Below are 17,660 nucleotides of genomic sequence, written 5' to 3' on the forward strand. Positions count from 1 at the left end.
TATCAAAGACAGTCCACAATGTTATATTTGATGAAGGGAGACAGGTCCAGAATAGACAAGTAGATTTGAGAGTCCATCATAAAGATGGTGGTCAAAACCATGTTTGCAAATCAGATTACCCACACAAAAAAAGGGTTTAGAGGGAGAAGAGGAAAAGGAGCTGAGGATGGAACCCAAGGAATCCACACCAAAAGAGGAAGAGGAAATGATGACTGAAGGGTTAAAATCCATTGCTGATGTAATAACCTGGTATATGGATTTGTGTACAGGCCCAAAGTCCAGAGTTTGGTCATGAGGTCAGAGGCCTAGCAAATAGTGATTAGCTAAGAGAAAGCAGAATAACCAAAGATAACCTTGTTTTTGTTAAGATATGTCTGGTCAGCAAAACGCCAGATGTTGGGGGCAATAATTGTATCTTATTCAAAGTTGCAAATAGAACAAAGAAGCCCTGTTTCTGTTGTGTTAGTTTCTTCCATAGGGAGATGTTCTTCCCACATATCCAACCTTGAGTTTATGAAAGGTTGGAACATATCAGTATAAGATATGGCCTCTTCCCACCTCCCTTTCCCAGGAACCAATGCCTGCCTTAAAACACAAATAAGCAACTTGAAAGACAATCTTTATTGCCATATACTTTCACTGTTTCTTTGCTTTTACCCCTAGATATGTATCTGTTGGAAAATCAAAGGAGCTACTTCATTCCTATGGACCCCAAATTGAATTAAACATGTATTCTATACTAATATATTTATTAAAGTACTAATTAAATGCTAAATGTTAATTTGTTAACACTGAGACCATGGGCGGAGACATTATGTAACCTTTTGACCATTGGCTACTGTGGTATCATGCCTTGCAACTAAACCTATTCGGGGGTGTGGGACTGCCTACCCCCTCACTTTCCCCACCCATGGAAAATCCATATATATTCCATTGTAATCTATTGACAGTGTCTCTGAGTCTAATAAGCAAGGTGACACTCCATCAGCACTGTACGTAATAAACTCCTATGCTTGACAGCTACACAGTGTGGATTTATGTCCTTCAATGAGCCAAAAAATCAGATTCTGAAGGAGTGATCCAAGAGGTAGGAGGGAAACCAGAACAAAACCCAGGCATGAAAATTTCAAGTGGAGAAGTATGGTCAACTGTGTCAAAAGCAGCCAAATAGGCCAAGAAGGGTGGATTGATTTAAATCAAACCAATTTAAATCACAGACTTTAATCATGATTTAAATAAGCAAGCAGAAACCTTGATTTAAATAATCAATTTTAATCATGCTTTGCATTTGTACTGTAGTTATTTTCTTGGCTATCAATGATTGGTAATGATTAAAACAAGCTGGTTTACAGCTAAAATATAGCCTTACATTTGTTGCTTTTATTTCCCACGAACCAGGGGGATACAGTATATCTTTACCCATTTATTTGAGCAACTATATACGTTTACATTTACTCATATTATTAATTTTATTATGTTAGAAAATGATGAATGATGCATTTCTTATTTATTATTATTAATTTTTTACTTGTGATTTCTGCCAAGCTTTATTTGGATGGAAATGCTAATTCAATTAAAAATGCACAAACACAGCATTTCTATTTTTTTAATTAAATAAAAGCTACCTTAATTGTGCTGGCTACATGAGAAAAAAGTTTATAGGAAAGTTTTCAGTGCAAAACATGTTTTGATAAACTAACTGATTTATTAAACAGAGGAAGCATTATCTGTAGTTAATTAAAGAAACTGGTTGTTTGTGGTCACCATGTCCTTCAGAATTCTAGATCTGGTAGATCTCAACCTTTCACACCTAGTTTGTATTGATAGATTGTAAAAGGAAAGCAAGCTTACCTACTATTTCAACTCCAAATTGGTTTATTAACTTTGAATGAACTAGTCATTGAAGTGAACTACTTGAATACCCTGAAATAAAGAAAACAGTCTCTGCATCTGCAGAAGAGGCTACTGCTGTCAAAAGCTGGTTTAACAGTTTGACTTTCTTTAAACATTGGCAAACATATACTGTTTAATATTTTTATATTTAAAAGATTAATAGACCTTAAACTCTTAATTTCAAATTTAGTTTTAAATAGTTTTTTTAATAAATTTGCATTTAATTTAAATTTAATTTAAAAAATCATCAATTTTATCCACCCTGAGGCCAATGAAGATGGAGTTAACAGTATTGAAATTTGGCCAGAAAGTGTTCATTACAAACCTTGACAAAACCTTCTTAATTCCTTTCTGGAGACGAAAGGAAACAAACAAACAAAAAAGGTGACAGTGTCTACTTTGGCTCCCCATTTTATCCCTCTTTGTTCTGTTTTTCTCAGTTGGAATGCAGTGAACAGACAGTTCCATGAAAACAGCCACCTATCTGCAGACCAGCACCAAATATTCTGTAGACTGTAGCTTCGGAACCTCTTTTCTATTCCCACTGTAATAGGCTCTTGTGGTAAAAATCTTGAGAAAAATAATCAGAAGAAAAGCGACCAATCCTATTTATCTTTCTCTACTTCATGCTCTTAATACTCAGGGAAAGGCTGTACAAACAAACTTAAATTGTTAGGCAGAACCCTTCCACATATAAAATAACATTGCTGGGGTTTTTTTCTATAGAAAAGAAAAAATAAAGGATCAGAGAAACATTTTAAAAAGAAATGCAGAGAACAAGGAAAGAGTATCAGATGGAGAAAAAAATGAAAAGGGGAAAGAGAAACATACTGAGCAGAAATTAGAATGGTGGTTATCATTGGCATTCCACATATTTTGCCTACTGGGAGAAATAACATATAACACCAAAAATTAGGAATAAGCACAAAAGTATATATTTTGGGAGGAAGTCCAATGGTTAGGGCACTAGTTTGGGACTTGGGAGACCCGAGTGCTATTTCCTGCTCTGTCATAAACCTTCCAGTGTGGCTTTCAGCAAATTATTTAGCCTCTGTGTCTGTTTTCCCATCAGTAAAATGGGAAGAGTACTTAAATTAGTATTTAATAGTGATTTAAGCTTTTAAATTCTATTCATCTTGACCAGGAGGAATCAACTCTAAGAGGTATGCTAACGTCTAGATAGGTACAGTCCAGGTGTTCTAATGTGCAAGTGTTGAGGCACACAACCTTTGTTACAAAAATATGGTGAACCTAACATTTTAAAGTTTATGCAGCTTGGCACACAACTCCAAGAGACGCATATTTGCATTTCAGAATATTGTACATTATCATTATTTTTGTATCAAAACTCAATCTTCCTGTCCATCACATCCTGTTTAGCAATATTTCAATTACAAAGAAAAAGACAATGACAGGAAGCAGGAGACTTGGTGCTATACTAGTCTTATTAGGATCCAAAAAGCAGCTAAAGAAAGCCCAAATGTTTTACATGATGCCCCTTGATGTCTTCCTTTAGAGGGATGATAGCGAGATCAATATATCAGATACATTGGCAGCAGAGGGACACCACTAGATAACTTGATACAGATGGAGAACAGAAGACAAAGACCCCCAGAGGAGCTGACTGCACAGAAGTAATCCAAACAAAACACAGCGAGTGCCCTAACAAACTCAAGAATTTTGTACTGTTTTATTTCTCAGTAGGAAAAATCTAGATGCTAGAAAGAAAATAGAGCAAATTTTACAGGGTATCATTTAAGTAGCAAGAAAGAACTAAACTAGGACAGAATGAGTGAGATATTTTCTGGAAAAAATATTTTGAGAGAAACAACACAAAGTAGACTGGATGCATGGAACAACAAACCATCACTGCCCAAAAAAACAGTAAAGACAACATTCCAGAAAAAAACCTAAAACAAATATATAGACTAAGAAATCAAAACAACTCCCATCAAAAGTTCATGGAAATAGGAAGTAGCATTTTCAGCACTAAAATTAGGTTTAGTGAGCAGGTGCAAAACAAACATGAATAAAAACAAAATCCCAAAGTCATCTAGAGAGCTAAACATTCCTCTTTAAGATTTTATATTCTAAAGAAAGAAAAAATATTTATTGTACCATCAAAATGTCAAGTTTTATATTCATTTTCTAAATTGTCTTTCATAGACTAACTACTTATTTCCTTTGATTCTATAGAACTACGTAAAGGAAAATTCTGTATTTGAAAGTTGATTGCAAATGAGAATACAATTTCATTTTCAGTATCTTAAAAAAACGCAACTGAACTAATTATAGATATATTAGATTTATTTACTAGAACAATTATAAATTTATTTTCTCCTATTATTGGCCATGCTTTACAATAGTTTTACCTCAGACTTTGCATGTATAAGGTAACTTTCTGTAAAATGATTCTCAACTTAACTCTACAAAAGTGAGGCAGACAAATGAAGGCAGCAAGACTGGTTTTGAGCACTATCCTGCTAATTTATTCTGACTGAATTCAGAAATGTAGTCCAATATCACTTGAGTGTTTTAGTAACGTAAGAATTTTTTTTTAAAGTGAATACTAATAAAGCTAACACTGATGAATTTACTATCTAATACCCACACAAAAATGCTATTGATTTATAATGAATTCCTTCATTAATTAACACTATTGCCTTACATATTAAAACATGGAACGTGAATAGGGAAAGCTCAAAGTTGAGGCTCATCAGAGCAATGTCCAGGTTAAGGATGCAAATTGTTGGCATCTCTAACATGGTATGGTCATCTGCTTCAAATGCCTACCAACTTCCCTGTATGAATCATCTTCAACTCTGATCCAATGAAAGCAAGATGAAAAGACATGCCTCCCACCCCCAGTCAGTCACCTGTCCCTCACAGGCATCCTACCCTGTAACGCACCAAATTTGGGTCTGTCCAGACCATCATGGAGGAACATGATGCATTCAGTGGCCGCCACACTATCCAACAGATAGCACGAGAACAACTACCAGCCTTATATAAACTACATGCACAGCACTAGGTTAACTGGCTTTAGCATACACATGCTTCAGAACTTATTTGAACGTATTAAAATGTTAAAGAGATAAATGTGCCTGCATATAAATCTTAAGCCAGGAGCTATTTTGCTTCCACAAGCAGAAAATGAAGGAACTCAACAGTGCCTACTACCCTGAGAGCGGCTAAGTTTTGAGAGCCCCGAGCTATCTGGCTGCTTCCATCAGCTCTGTGGAACTGGGAGTTAGAATCAATCATAGAATATCAGGGTTGGAAGGGACCTCAGGAGATCATCTAGTTCAACCCCCTGCTCAAAGCAGGACCAATCCCCATTTTTTTGCCCCATCCCTAAATGGCCCCCTCAAGGATTGAACTCACAACCCGGGGTTTAGCAGGCCAATGCTCAAACCACTGAGCTATCCCTCCCCCCAGTTAGAAAGCCATCATTTACCTTTACTGATGTCAAACATTTTTTTTTAAAAAAAACTTTATAGTTCAGCTATTTAAGCACACCAGCATGCACTATTTATACACTTAACTGCATAAAACTTTACATAAAAAAGTACTTGCTTGGTTAGGCTATTAGCAAATTAACTTCTATCACCACAATATACTTTAGAAGATCCCCCCACACGCTTATTTCACTACCCTGCAGAGTTTTTAACTCTTCAGAGACAAGAGACTTGTGGAATTAGGAACTTCACAAGACGATAAGCGCTAAGGGAGGCAGCCTCCATGACAGATAGAAAGAGTTATGAAAAACAGCAATAGCTAATGAATATTTTTTAATTTTTCAAAATCAGCTTATACTAGAGATGCCAACATTTACAAATGAAGAAATTTTCAATTGAGTTTCTAACTCAACTCAATTACAGACTTTGAACTGTGCCTCTGTAGGCTTGGCCAGTCAATTGGCTGGTCAAATAATGTCAATAACTGGTCAAATAACCACCTATTATTGGATTAAGGTCAAATCCTGTCATATATTCCAGAAAGAATGCCCTGATACAGGTGGCGGCCTACCTTTTTGATTGAATCATGGTGCCATTTGTTAGCAAACCTATTAAATGTCTTTATCGCTCACTTTACTACATGGTAATGCCATCTGTTGGGAAAGATGAATATCTTAACTGACTGGAATCTTCTAGAACAAACATATGTATTTATGTATGTGTATCTTTATTTGCATATCATGCCATCAATATACCTGGGAGTTTACAAAGCACATTAAACAAGTTAAAAGACAGGGTCTCTGCCCCAGACAGCTTACAGTCTAAACCGACTAAACAAACATACAGAAATTAACTCAGAAGGGAATGCGGTTCAGTCATTAAACCTCCGCCCGCATTAAAAAGAAAAGGGAAAGAGACATTAACCTTCTTGAAGTGTTGGCTTGCTGCCTAACTAGCGTAAATGCACTTAAAAATTACTTTTTTTACAGCGCTATTTGTGTGTTTTATTTAATTATTTTTTTCTTTTCTTTTGTTCAATCTTGAATAACATTCACATTTAAATGCTAACCTAACATTGTTAAAAATTGTAATAAGTATTCTTTCATGTTTTATAACTTCATTTCACTATGTTTTACATCTTTCTAAGTTAAAATAACTCAGTTGTTTTTTGTAATTAGGCATAAGTATTGTTGTAAAGATTGAGGCCTAATAGGCCTATTTTAATTGTTAGCCTAACTGGTGAAAAGTGGATAAAGATTCATGAATTGTTAAAATGATCTGTTACATAAAACGGTTTAAGAAAAGATATGAGAAGACAGAAAGCCTGACCTAATTTAAACAGTAAGGGTCAACTGATACCACGCAAGGACTGTATCAACATTATGACTGGTAAACAAGAGGAGCAGAAATCAATGAACCAAAATTCGTGTGTTGGAAATTAGACCTAACTGTGGACAAAAAATGAGAGAGGATGGAACTATTCCACCTATCACCTTTTGGGGGCCCTTAGGGAAAAAAAGACTGGAGGAGAAAAATTTTTTTTTACTATCTCCGTGGCTATGGGAAAAAAAAACTGTTGGTGTGACACCAGACCTTGATACTCCTGTGGGGAAGCTTGACTTTCATTACTACACAAGTGAGGAAACCAGCCCGATACACGTGAGATCCAGCTCTCTTTTCCCGTCCCACATGTGCTCCTTTCTGCCCTGCCTCTGCCCCCCTCATCTTACTCCTGTCCTCCCTCTCTTGGCTTTTCACTTGATCTTGAACTGTACTGCGTGGCACCAGCACAATGAGACAAGACTGCCTATCCTGCTCTGCTCAGTCTGTAAAGGACCAGTAAACAAGAGCGACCTGACTAATCACAAGATGTCACTGACCAAGGACATGAGCTGGGGTCTAGAGAAACAGCTGTCATGGCCAACCTGCCAGCCCAAAGCATCTGTCCATGACTGACCAACCATCCTATATTCTGAGAAGACCAACGAAAGGTGTATTTCCCTCATATTTACTATCCTATCTTTTCTCTCCCTACTGTGTCTGTTTTGTCTAAAGCAGGAAAGTGATTATCATTCCTAACTTGGGCCTGGGAAAGGTAATCAGCGTGTCACAGCTAAATACAAGGTGGAACAGATTGTTAAACATAAAGGGTGAACACATATTTCAAGTGACCATTCAAGGTGAACTGGGAAGTTAACACCTCTTCAGTCATAGGTTAAAGGTGGGTTAGTGGTTACAGATTGTCATAATGAGCCATAAATCCAGTGTCTTTACTGAGTCCATGATTTTTACTGCTTAACAAAGAACCTGACACAGTACTAACGTGGGGATCTAGAAGAATTCTTTCACCAACTCTGCCTCAAAGAACTTTCTCATAACAAAGATACCACCACAACTGCCACATCCTCACTGACAATCAGAAGAAAAAAAGAATCATCTGACTGCACATGCCACAGTGGACAAAACCACATACTTGATCATTACATTGATTGCTTCAGGAAAAAAAATTGCCTGAAATCCTTAACAAACATAACATCCATCACAATCTCTCTAACATTGAGAGGACTGCCATACAGTCACTGAAATCCAACCACCCAATAACGATTACATCAGCAGACAAAGTGGGTGCCATGGTGGTCCTTGGCCATGATGACTACATCAGCAAGGCCAACTGACAACTCTCCAACACCACCGACTATAAAGAACTCAAAGACGACCCCACACCCAAGAATTTAAGTATATCATCAAATCCTTCCTGAAACAACCCCAAGAGAAACTCTACAACTTCATCCCCCATGAAACCACCCCAATGACCTTCTACATGCTTCCCAATATACATAGACAAGGGAACTCAGGCAGATCCATCAGATCTGACCATGGCATGCTAACTGATGGAATGTCGGGACTGCTAGAAATCATCCTCAAACCACTCACTACACAAAGGACCAGTTTCCTCCAGAACACACCCGACTTCCTCCAGAAACTCCACAGCATTAATAACTTCCCTCAGAATACCATGCTTGCCACCATGGATGTCAATGACCTCCCTACACACTAACATCCCTCATGACAGCATTGCAGCCCACCTCAAATATCCACAATACAATGGAAAAACACAGTTAGCCACCCCAAACATGTTGCCAAATTCATCCATTTCTCCTCACCCGTAACAACTTTACCTTCCACAAAAACACTTTGTCCAAACCATGGGAACAAAAGTGGGTACTAGTATGGCTCCCCAATATGCCAGCCTCTTGACGGGTGACCTCAAGGAAGAATTTCTGGACAAATGCACTACAAAACCAATTATATACCTGAGATACAGTGATATAATTTTTGTCCTCTGTACAGATAACCTAAACTCCCTCACAGATTTCCACCACAACTTTAACCATCACCATGCATCCATCAAACTCTCTCTAGAACACTCCCACGCTAGCATCAACTTCCGGGACACCATGATCAGCTTCAACAATGGAACTCTACAGACAACTATATACAAGAAACCCCCGGATCACTGCACCCAATTTCACAGATCCAGTAACCACCCCAAACTTACCAAGCAATTTCTTGTCCACAACCAGGCACTCAGATGATATAAAATATGCTCCGAGGAGAAGGTCCAGGTTATACATCTTAATATATTTAAAATCATCTTCACCAAACAAGGACACTCCCCCAGAGAAGTGGATTGCATCATGGAAGGGGCCACACAAATGCCCCGAGAGAACCTGCCTCAATACCTGGGAGGAGGACGTCCAACCAGACATCCCTGGTTCTCATCTTCCACCACACAATGACACCCATACAGGGTTTCATTAAACAATTACAATCCATACTTGATGGGGATCACATCCTAAAGAAAATATTTCCTGAACCCCCTCTTCTGGCCTTCAAATAACCTCTCAACCTCTCCAAGCTCATCATCAGAAGCAAGCTCCCCATAGTCCAGGACCCACCAACTCAAAGAGACACCAGACCCTGCCATGAACAAATGCAAAACTTGCCAACATATCTCCACTGCTATGATGATCAGTACCTCCCACAACAGTCCTTTCAAGATCCATGCATCCTACATATGACTCACATGTGGTGTACCTCTTCCAGTGCATCAAATGCCCCAATAGCAACAATGTGGGTGAAACCAGACAATCAGTAAGGTCAGGCTTGACAAAGCCCTGGCTGGGATGATTTAGTTGGGGATTGGTCCTGCCTTGAGCAGGGGGTTGGACTAAATGACCTCCTGAGGTCCCTTCCAACCCTGATATTCTATGAATCATGACTCTCTCAAATGAACTCACACATAAAAATGATAAAAGACAAACTCCATATCACCCACGGGTGAACATTTCCACAAAACAATCACCCATATCTGACCTCTCAGTCCTCATCCTCAAAGGAAATCTTCACAACCCCTTCAAAAGATGAGCCTGGGAGCTTAAATTCATAACTTCGTAGGCACTAAAAATCATGGACTCAAAGACACTAGATTGATGGTTTATTATAACAAACCATAATCCACTAACGCTCCTTTGTCCTGCAATTTCAGAGGTACTAACTGCCCATTTCACCTTAAATAGTCTCTTACAACATGTTACCTCTTTATGCTAAACAATCTGTATTGTATCTTAGCTGTAACCTTGTATTTTAGTTGTGTCTCCTTCACCAACAGAAGTTGGTCCAATAAAAGATATTACTTCACCTACCAGGCCTTTCTCCAATAGTCAATCAATTTCAGTTTCAAAGCTCTTTGCGTGATTTTGATTCTTTTCCTTTTGTGTGTTTCAATCAATAAATTTCTAACCTCTGGCATTAATTTTATAGTGGGTTTGCCCTGGTATTAAACAGGTTGAGATCTCTGTATACCAAACTTGAACTTTGTTTAATGGTGTTTAATATTGGACAGTGACTGGTCACATTAACACCTTTAATTCATTGGGTCCATATACTTCATCTAAATTAACACAATAGTATCTATCTAAAGCTTAGGCTACTGGAGACAATAAAACCTCACTTTTTTATTATTCTAATAAATAAGTGCTTTAAAATATTTGACCATTTTTCACATTATTTGACAATATCTGACCATTCAACTGACCAATTATTTCTGGACCAAAAGCCCAACCTTGTGCCTCCAAAATTACTAAAATGAGGTTTCACTTATTTCATTGCAATCACTGATACAAGCTTTAAAGGAATACACTACCTTGGCAATTTCAGGAAAGTAGCTATCTAAACTGGATAATGAGCTTTCCATTTTGCTCTGTTCATCATCTGCAATTACAAAATAGAAAATTTTAAAATTAAACAGCCATTAATAACTTCAGGAAAATGCTTCATTTCCAACAACTAGCTTATGACTGTGATTACTACTTCATCTACAATAATAAACGTTGATATCAATAAAAATAAAGAGCAGACAACTGTGTGCCATTGCTCACTTTCTCATTTTGATCCAGTGACTTTTGTGTACTTTCCTGTTTGTTGGAGGATGTAAAGTAATTGTTGCAATTCCATAAGTGAGTAGTTTGTACTTTCTTTTCCCACACGGACACCAAATCCTTTACCTAACAATACACACGGGGTTCAAGCCTGATTAAAGGAAGGGCTTGCCTACATGGGAAAGTTGCACCAGTATAACTTTCTTTTTTTCTTTTTTTTTTCCAGCAGAAACTGTTTGTGTCCATAGATAAGTTGCCTTATATGTTCATCTTGCTACCTAAATCATAAAAGTCAGACTCCTTTCCAATTGACTTAACTATTTTGGAGGGAGATATATCAATGTAAGGTCCATGTGGAGGCACTGTCATCCTGATATAACTACACCAATTCAGTTACTCCTCCCACTGCTATCCCACACTGCACCAGTTCACACCTGAAGCAACCTGTCTAGTTACTTGCGCACACTCCACTGTTCCTGGGTCAACTGGACTGGATAGGCCCCCTCCCATGGGCTTAAATGCTGCTTGAAGAGGCCAAAAAATTCTATTTGCGACTCACATTCCTTGCAAATGTATCATCACAACTACACTCAGGCCTCCATGCATAAATGGCATGGTCTACTGGGAACCAACTGAATTATATGATATAGCAGAAGGGATCATGGGAGTTTAACCTTAAGTACCAAAATCCTCTGAAAATTACCAAGAATGCATAGAGCCTAGCAATAGCCCTTGGCACCCTGCGTTACCCACACAGAGTGTAATGCACTTAAATACAGGGCTGTGCTGTGAGGATACAATATGTTACAAATGCAGTAGCTTAAACAAGTTCATGCACAGCAGTGCATTATTGATTTAGTTATACCATTTTAATTAAATCAATATAAACTATACTGGTGCAACTTTCTCATGTAAACAAGGCTAAAATGGCAAAACTCTCGTTAATTTCAAGAGGGCAGGATCAGGCCCGTGATCTCCAGCATTACAGGAAGTGGAAATGATGACAGCACTAGCTGCTAAGCATGACAAATCCTTACTTTAGGATTTTACCTACATCAATGTTGCCCAAATAAATTTATTTATTATATAATAACAATATTACTTACCTTCATGCGATTCTCCATTTCTTTTTTCTTGCATTGCAGCTTCAAAGTTTAGTTGGAGAATTTTGTTTAAAGTAGTTATCCATTCCTCCATTTCCAGTTCACAGTCTGCAGCGAGAAGGTAACTACTCTTGTCTTGCATCTTGAGTTCAAAAGCAAAACGTTTCACTTTGTTGTTCTACAATAAAATAAAAAGACCTTTCCATATTAGCCAAGTTTTTCCACCTCCCCTCTTCCTATAAACCAGGGGAGGAAACTGTCTTGCATGATGTTTTCTGCGGTTCACCTGTGATTAAAAATATATATACACACATGTATACACACACTGCAACACAAGTGTAATTTTTTTTAAGTTACAATGCTTCCTTTTTTCTGCTGCTTCATCTTTGGAAAGATTTTTATAGTGTAGTGATGGTCTAAACCAGTGGTGGACAACCTGCAGCCCACAAAGGTAATCCAATGGTGGGCCGCCAGACAGTTTGTTTACATTGGCACAGCCGCCTGCAGCTCACAGTGGCTGCGGTTTGTCGTTCCCGGCCAATAGGAGCTGGGGAAGCAGAGTGGGCCGCAGGAACGTGCTGGCTGCTGCTTCCCACAGCTCCCATTGGCCAGAAACGGCGAACCATGGCCACTGGGAGCTGCATAACTAAATGCAAGTGTAAAACTGTCTGGTGGCCCGCCAGCAGATTACCCTGATAGGTGGCATGCGGCCCATGGGCTGCAGGTTGCCCACCACTCATCTAAACACCGAAAGCAACTTAATTTACCTATGCTTTTGTTCCCTACCATCACCCTATTGGCGATTACATACTAAAAGCAAATAGGTAGCACTAAAAATCTCAGTCTACAGGTATTTATTTAAATTGTGTGAATGTCTAAGTAATAAAATTCTTATGTAAAAGTTCCCACCTGTACAAGTGTCCTTAGATCAAAGCTCAGAAGCGTGAAACCACCTCGCTAACATTTTAGGTATCAGAGCCCTTGACACACTAGCAAGTTAAGACGGACAGGAGTGATCTGTTACAGTCGTAAGTCTACTTTTTGAGTGCTCTCTTTTGGCTGTAACGTTCCACAAGCAACGTGTTGGGGAATTAGTCCTGCTTCCTCACTTCCCCACTCAATACAGCCTGTTCTGTAACTATAGCCAAGACTTCATATACTCTGTGGCCAGCTTCACCTGCATTCTGAAAAACAGCTTTGGATTCTCTGATGCAGCCAATTGGAAATTCTGTGGCTGCTTAATTTTAATTAGGTGCCTCTCCTTCTTTAAGCAGTGTCCCTGTAAGTGCTCCACTTCAGGATGTGTGCACGTCCATGCACTCTTGATTTAGAGTATTGAGGCCCCAGTGAGATATCAACACTGCTTGGATAGAATGTGCTTGTTGAGGGTATAGATAGTTCCTAGGTCAGGCTTGAAGACATCAGACATGTAGTCTCGCTAAGGGTATCACAAATGTAGGGGCTGCCATATGGCCCACGAGTTGCAAACAAGCCTGTGTTGTGGTTTGCAGGCTGTGGTGCATTGTTGAAATGAGGCTGGACATTTGGCAACCTACCATGTGTAAGTATTCTCCAGAAGTGGAGAAGTCCAGAGTGGTCCCGATGACGTCTAGCTGTTGAGTGGGTGTGAGTACAGACTTTTTTGCATTGAGCCAGAGGCCCAAGGAGTCAAACAAGGACGGGGCCTTGGTAGTTGCTATCTGTACCTTGAGAAATTAGCCACCTTTCAGGAGCCAATTGACCAGGTATGGAAATTTGATTATTCCCAACTGGAGAAGATGGGCTGTGATAGCCAAGATAACTTCAGTGAAGACCCTTCGGAGGGGGGGTGGGAGGGTGGAAAGGCCGAAGGGTAATATGCAATAATGGTAGTGTTCCCTGCTGTCATAAACATACAGCTAAGGGTATCATAAAATCCCTCCTTACCTGTAAAGGGTTAAGAAGCTCAGGTAACCTGGTTGGCACCTGACTAAAAGGACCAATAAGGGGAGAAGATACTTTCAAATCTGTGGGGGAAGGTTTTTGCTTTGTTCTTTTTGTTGGTTCTTTCCAGGTCAGCGAGGAATCAGGACAGGGAAAATATATCTCCCAAAGCCTTACTTGAACTAAGCATCTAGATTACAAAAATTGTAAGTAAAGCAAGGAAATGCATTAATTTATCTTTAGTTTTAGCTTGTGAATTTTCCCTGTGCTAGAGGAAAGTTTATCCCTGGTTTTTTGTAACTTAAGTTTTGCCTGGAGGGAAATCCTCTGTGTTTTGAATCTGATTGTCTGTAAAATCAGGATGGAAGATATTTTTACAGGAGGTGCTTCTTTTACTTTTTTTTTCTTCTTTATAATAAAGTTCTGTTTTTTAAGAATCTGATTGGGTTTTTAGTGTCCTACGAACCCAAGGGTCTGGTTTGTGCTCACCTTGTTTATTTTCAAGCCTCCCAGGAAAGGGGGTGTAGGCTTGGGGGGATATTTTGTGGGAATAGGAACTCCAAGTGGTCCTTTCCCTGATTCTTTGTCTAAATCATTTGGTGGTGGCAGCATACCTCAGTCCAAGGACAAATAGAGATTTGTGCCTTAGGGAAGTTTTTAGCCTACGCTGGTAGAAATAAGCTTAGGGCGTCTTTCATGCGGGTCCCCACATCTGTACCCTAGAATTCAGAGTGGGGAGGGAATCCTGACACCTGCCCACTAGGAAAAACAAGAAATACCTGAGTGAGGGGCGCATGGATATATGAAAACAAGCATCCTGAAAGTCAAGGGAGACAAACTAATCTCCTGGATCCAGCAATGGAATTATCACTGCTACAGTTACCATTTTGAACCACTGAGAGTGGAACAAGGTTTTTTAAGTGCTGAGGTCCAAAATTGGTCTCCAGCCTCAGCTTTTCTTGGGGATCAGAAAGTAAAAGAAGAATAGAACCCTCTCTTGAAGAAGTCTAGTGGAAGAGCTTTGATTACCCCTACTATTAGAAGAGATTGTACCTCCTGCCACTAGAAACCCTCATTAGAAGGGTCCCTGAAGAGGGATGGTGAACAGGGTTGGGGGAAGGAAGGAGCTAAACTGGATGAAATCAGCTACAGGATCTATCTGTCTGAGGTGATTAGCTACACAGAAGGCAGAAAACGTGAGAGGCAATCCCCATAATGGTGGAGGGAGGAATAGCGCAGTGTAGAATCTGGAGAGGGAGACAGTTAGGACCCTTGACCAACAGGTCAAAATGGTCGTTTTGAAGACATTGCCAACTTGAAAGTGATTGTAGAAGAAGGTCCTTTCCTAGCGAATATGGACTTTTCTTGGATGTTCAGCTGGTCTCGCTGGCTGGTAGTGGACTGGGCAAGACCACTGAGCCATCTGCCATCTACTGTACATTCTCTTTGTCACAGATGTATAGCTCCTCAGAGATTGTAGTGTTGCTCAGTAGTCTTCAAGTGTATGATGGAGCCTGTCTGTGGCATCACTGACTACGATTCCTTAAAAGGGAGATCCTTTTGGTGTTTTGTGCCTTTTGGGGGAGGCCAGAGGACTGCAGCCAAGAAGCTTGATGCATTACTACTGCCATAGCCATAGGACATACAACTGTACTGGCAGCATCAAGTGAGAATTGGAGAGATGCTTTGGCAATTGTCTGGCCTTCCATTATGAGAGCTTGAAATTGTTCCATCTCGTCCTGTGCTAGGTGTTCAATAAAAGGTTAAAACTTTAGATAATTTGTAAAATCATATTTTGCAACCAGGACTTGGTAATAGTCTACTCTGAACTGTAAAGAGGCAGAGGAGTAGCTTTTGTGCCCAAGAAGCGCCAGCTATTTCAGTTCCTTTTCAGATGGTGTCAATTGGGACCAATGTTGCATGTTTCATTTGTTGATGACCTCTATAACCAAGGAGTTAGGTTAGGAGAAAAAAATGCTCTTAGCCACTGGGTGGAATATAGTATTTTTTGTCAGCCCAGTCATATGTAGGCGACATGGTAGCTGGAGTTTGCCATACTCTATGCGATAAGACCATTAGAGCATCACTGATGGGTATGGCAAATTTTGCCCATAGGAGATGTATGGAGAATGTCCAACAGGGAATGTTGGGGTTCTTATAGCTCCTCTAATGGAATTTGTAAAGTTTCTGCTATTCATAGTATAAGGCTTAAAAGGCCTTGAAATCATCAGCGTAAGATGGTGGGGAAAACATAAGAGGCTCATCTGGCGAGGAAGAGAATTGTGGGAATGTAGGGTTTCTTTTTCCCCAGCTGGCTCTTGCTCTTCTGTAAGTTCCTCCTGTGGAGCAGGGTCCGAGGAGGCAGGTGTTGCTTTTGGCATGTCCTCTTATGAACCCTGTAGAGCTGGTTACAATATGTGAACCATGAGTTCCAATAAGCCCAATCAGGTGGGGCATAAGGGAACAGGGCTGGAATCCAGGGTTACCCTTCCCAGGTTTGCTGGGTGTATCTCCAGCAGGGGGTTTCTTCCTCAGGATGCACCTCAAGGAAGGGAGTCACCGTTGTACATTATAGGTCCAGAGGTAAGTTGATACCAGGGCAGTATCTCTTGGTATCTCCAAGCCAGCGGTTCCCAAACTTGTTCCGCCACTTGTTCAGGGAAAGTCCCTGCTGGGCCGGGGCGGTTTGTTTACCTGCCGCATCTGCAGGTTCGTCCGATCGCGGCTCCCAGTGGCCGCGGTTTGCTGCTCCAGGCCAATGGGAGCTGCTGGAAGCGGCGTGGACCGAGTCAACACAGCTCCAGGTCCCTCCTGTCAGCAAGCGATGGAGGGTGAGTATGGGAAGCCAAATAGGGTCCACACATCTTAAAGAACCTTCAGTTACAGTAAGTAACCGCCTCCTCTTCTTCAAGTGATAGTCTCTATATGGATTCCAGTCGTGGGAGAGTAGCTCACAAGAAGTCACAGTCTGTAGGATAGTATGTCCAACTGCCACAGGGGCGATGGTATAGTGAGTAGAAAAGGCATGGACGGAGGACCACATGGCCGCCCTACAAATGTCCTGCCACGCAACGCTCACAAGGAAGGCTGAAGTGGAAGCATGTGCCCGCCTGGACTGGGCCGTGACTCCCAGAGGAGAGGGGGGAAAAACGTGAGAGAGAATACAGTATTTCTCAATACAATGGGAGATCCTTTTGGAGGTGTTGCGAGCTGGGGACGCGGCCCTGGCAGCGCTCTGCGATGGTGAGGAAGAGCTGGGGTGCAGCATGGAAGGCGTGGGTGCTTTGGAGATAAAAGGTCGGTGCCCGACAGACATTAAGGAAGTGTAATGTGCGTGCCCTGGGAAAGGCGTGCGGTTTAGCGTAGAAGACCAGTAGGTGTATATACTGGTTGAGGTGGAACAGGGAGCCACCCTGGGTAGAAATTTGGGGTGAAGGCACAGGGAGACCTTGTCCTTGCAGAAGACAGTAAAGGGTGGGTCAGCCATCATGACCGCCAGCTCGCTAACTCATCGTGCTGAGGTAATCACCACCAAAAGCATTACTTTCATGGAGAAATGGGTGAGAAAACAGGTCGTCAGGGCTCCAAATGGTGGCTCAGTGAGGGCGGAGAGGATGAGATTAAGGTCCCAAAAGGGGGAAGGCTTCCATTTGTATGGGAGAGTGTTGAGAAGGCTGCGAAGGAATCAGGCAATAGAGTCAGATGAGCGAAGATAGAAAGCCCATCCACAGAGGGAAGGCAGGCACTGAGTGCCACCAGGTGAATGCAGACAGAGGAGTGGGAGAGGCCAGACTGTCAAAGGTGAAAGAGGTAGTCCAGAAGGATGGGAATGGAGACGGAGT

General features: G+C 40.6%; 1 protein-coding gene across 23 annotated transcripts in view; it reads right to left on the reverse strand.

Annotated features, from left to right (window-relative positions):
- The window catches only part of DOCK9 (dedicator of cytokinesis 9), a 335,502-nt gene that overhangs the window by 171,715 nt on the left and 146,127 nt on the right, over window positions 1–17,660 (reverse strand). For all 23 annotated transcript variants that reach the window (XR_012159418.2, XM_073348476.2, XM_073348365.2 and 20 more), the window contains 2 exons: window positions 11,899–12,073; window positions 10,558–10,625 (listed from right to left, as the gene is read on the reverse strand). Coding sequence is in view for 22 of the 23 variants with exons in the window: in XM_073348476.2 (XP_073204577.1) it covers window positions 10,558–10,625; window positions 11,899–12,073 (243 nt within the window). In the remaining variant the exon portion in view is untranslated. The remainder of the gene's footprint in view (window positions 1–10,557; window positions 10,626–11,898; window positions 12,074–17,660) is intronic.

Source organism: Lepidochelys kempii, chromosome 1 (genome assembly GCF_965140285.1).
Source record: "Lepidochelys kempii isolate rLepKem1 chromosome 1, rLepKem1.hap1, whole genome shotgun sequence".
Classification (NCBI taxonomy): Eukaryota; Metazoa; Chordata; order Testudines; family Cheloniidae; genus Lepidochelys; species Lepidochelys kempii.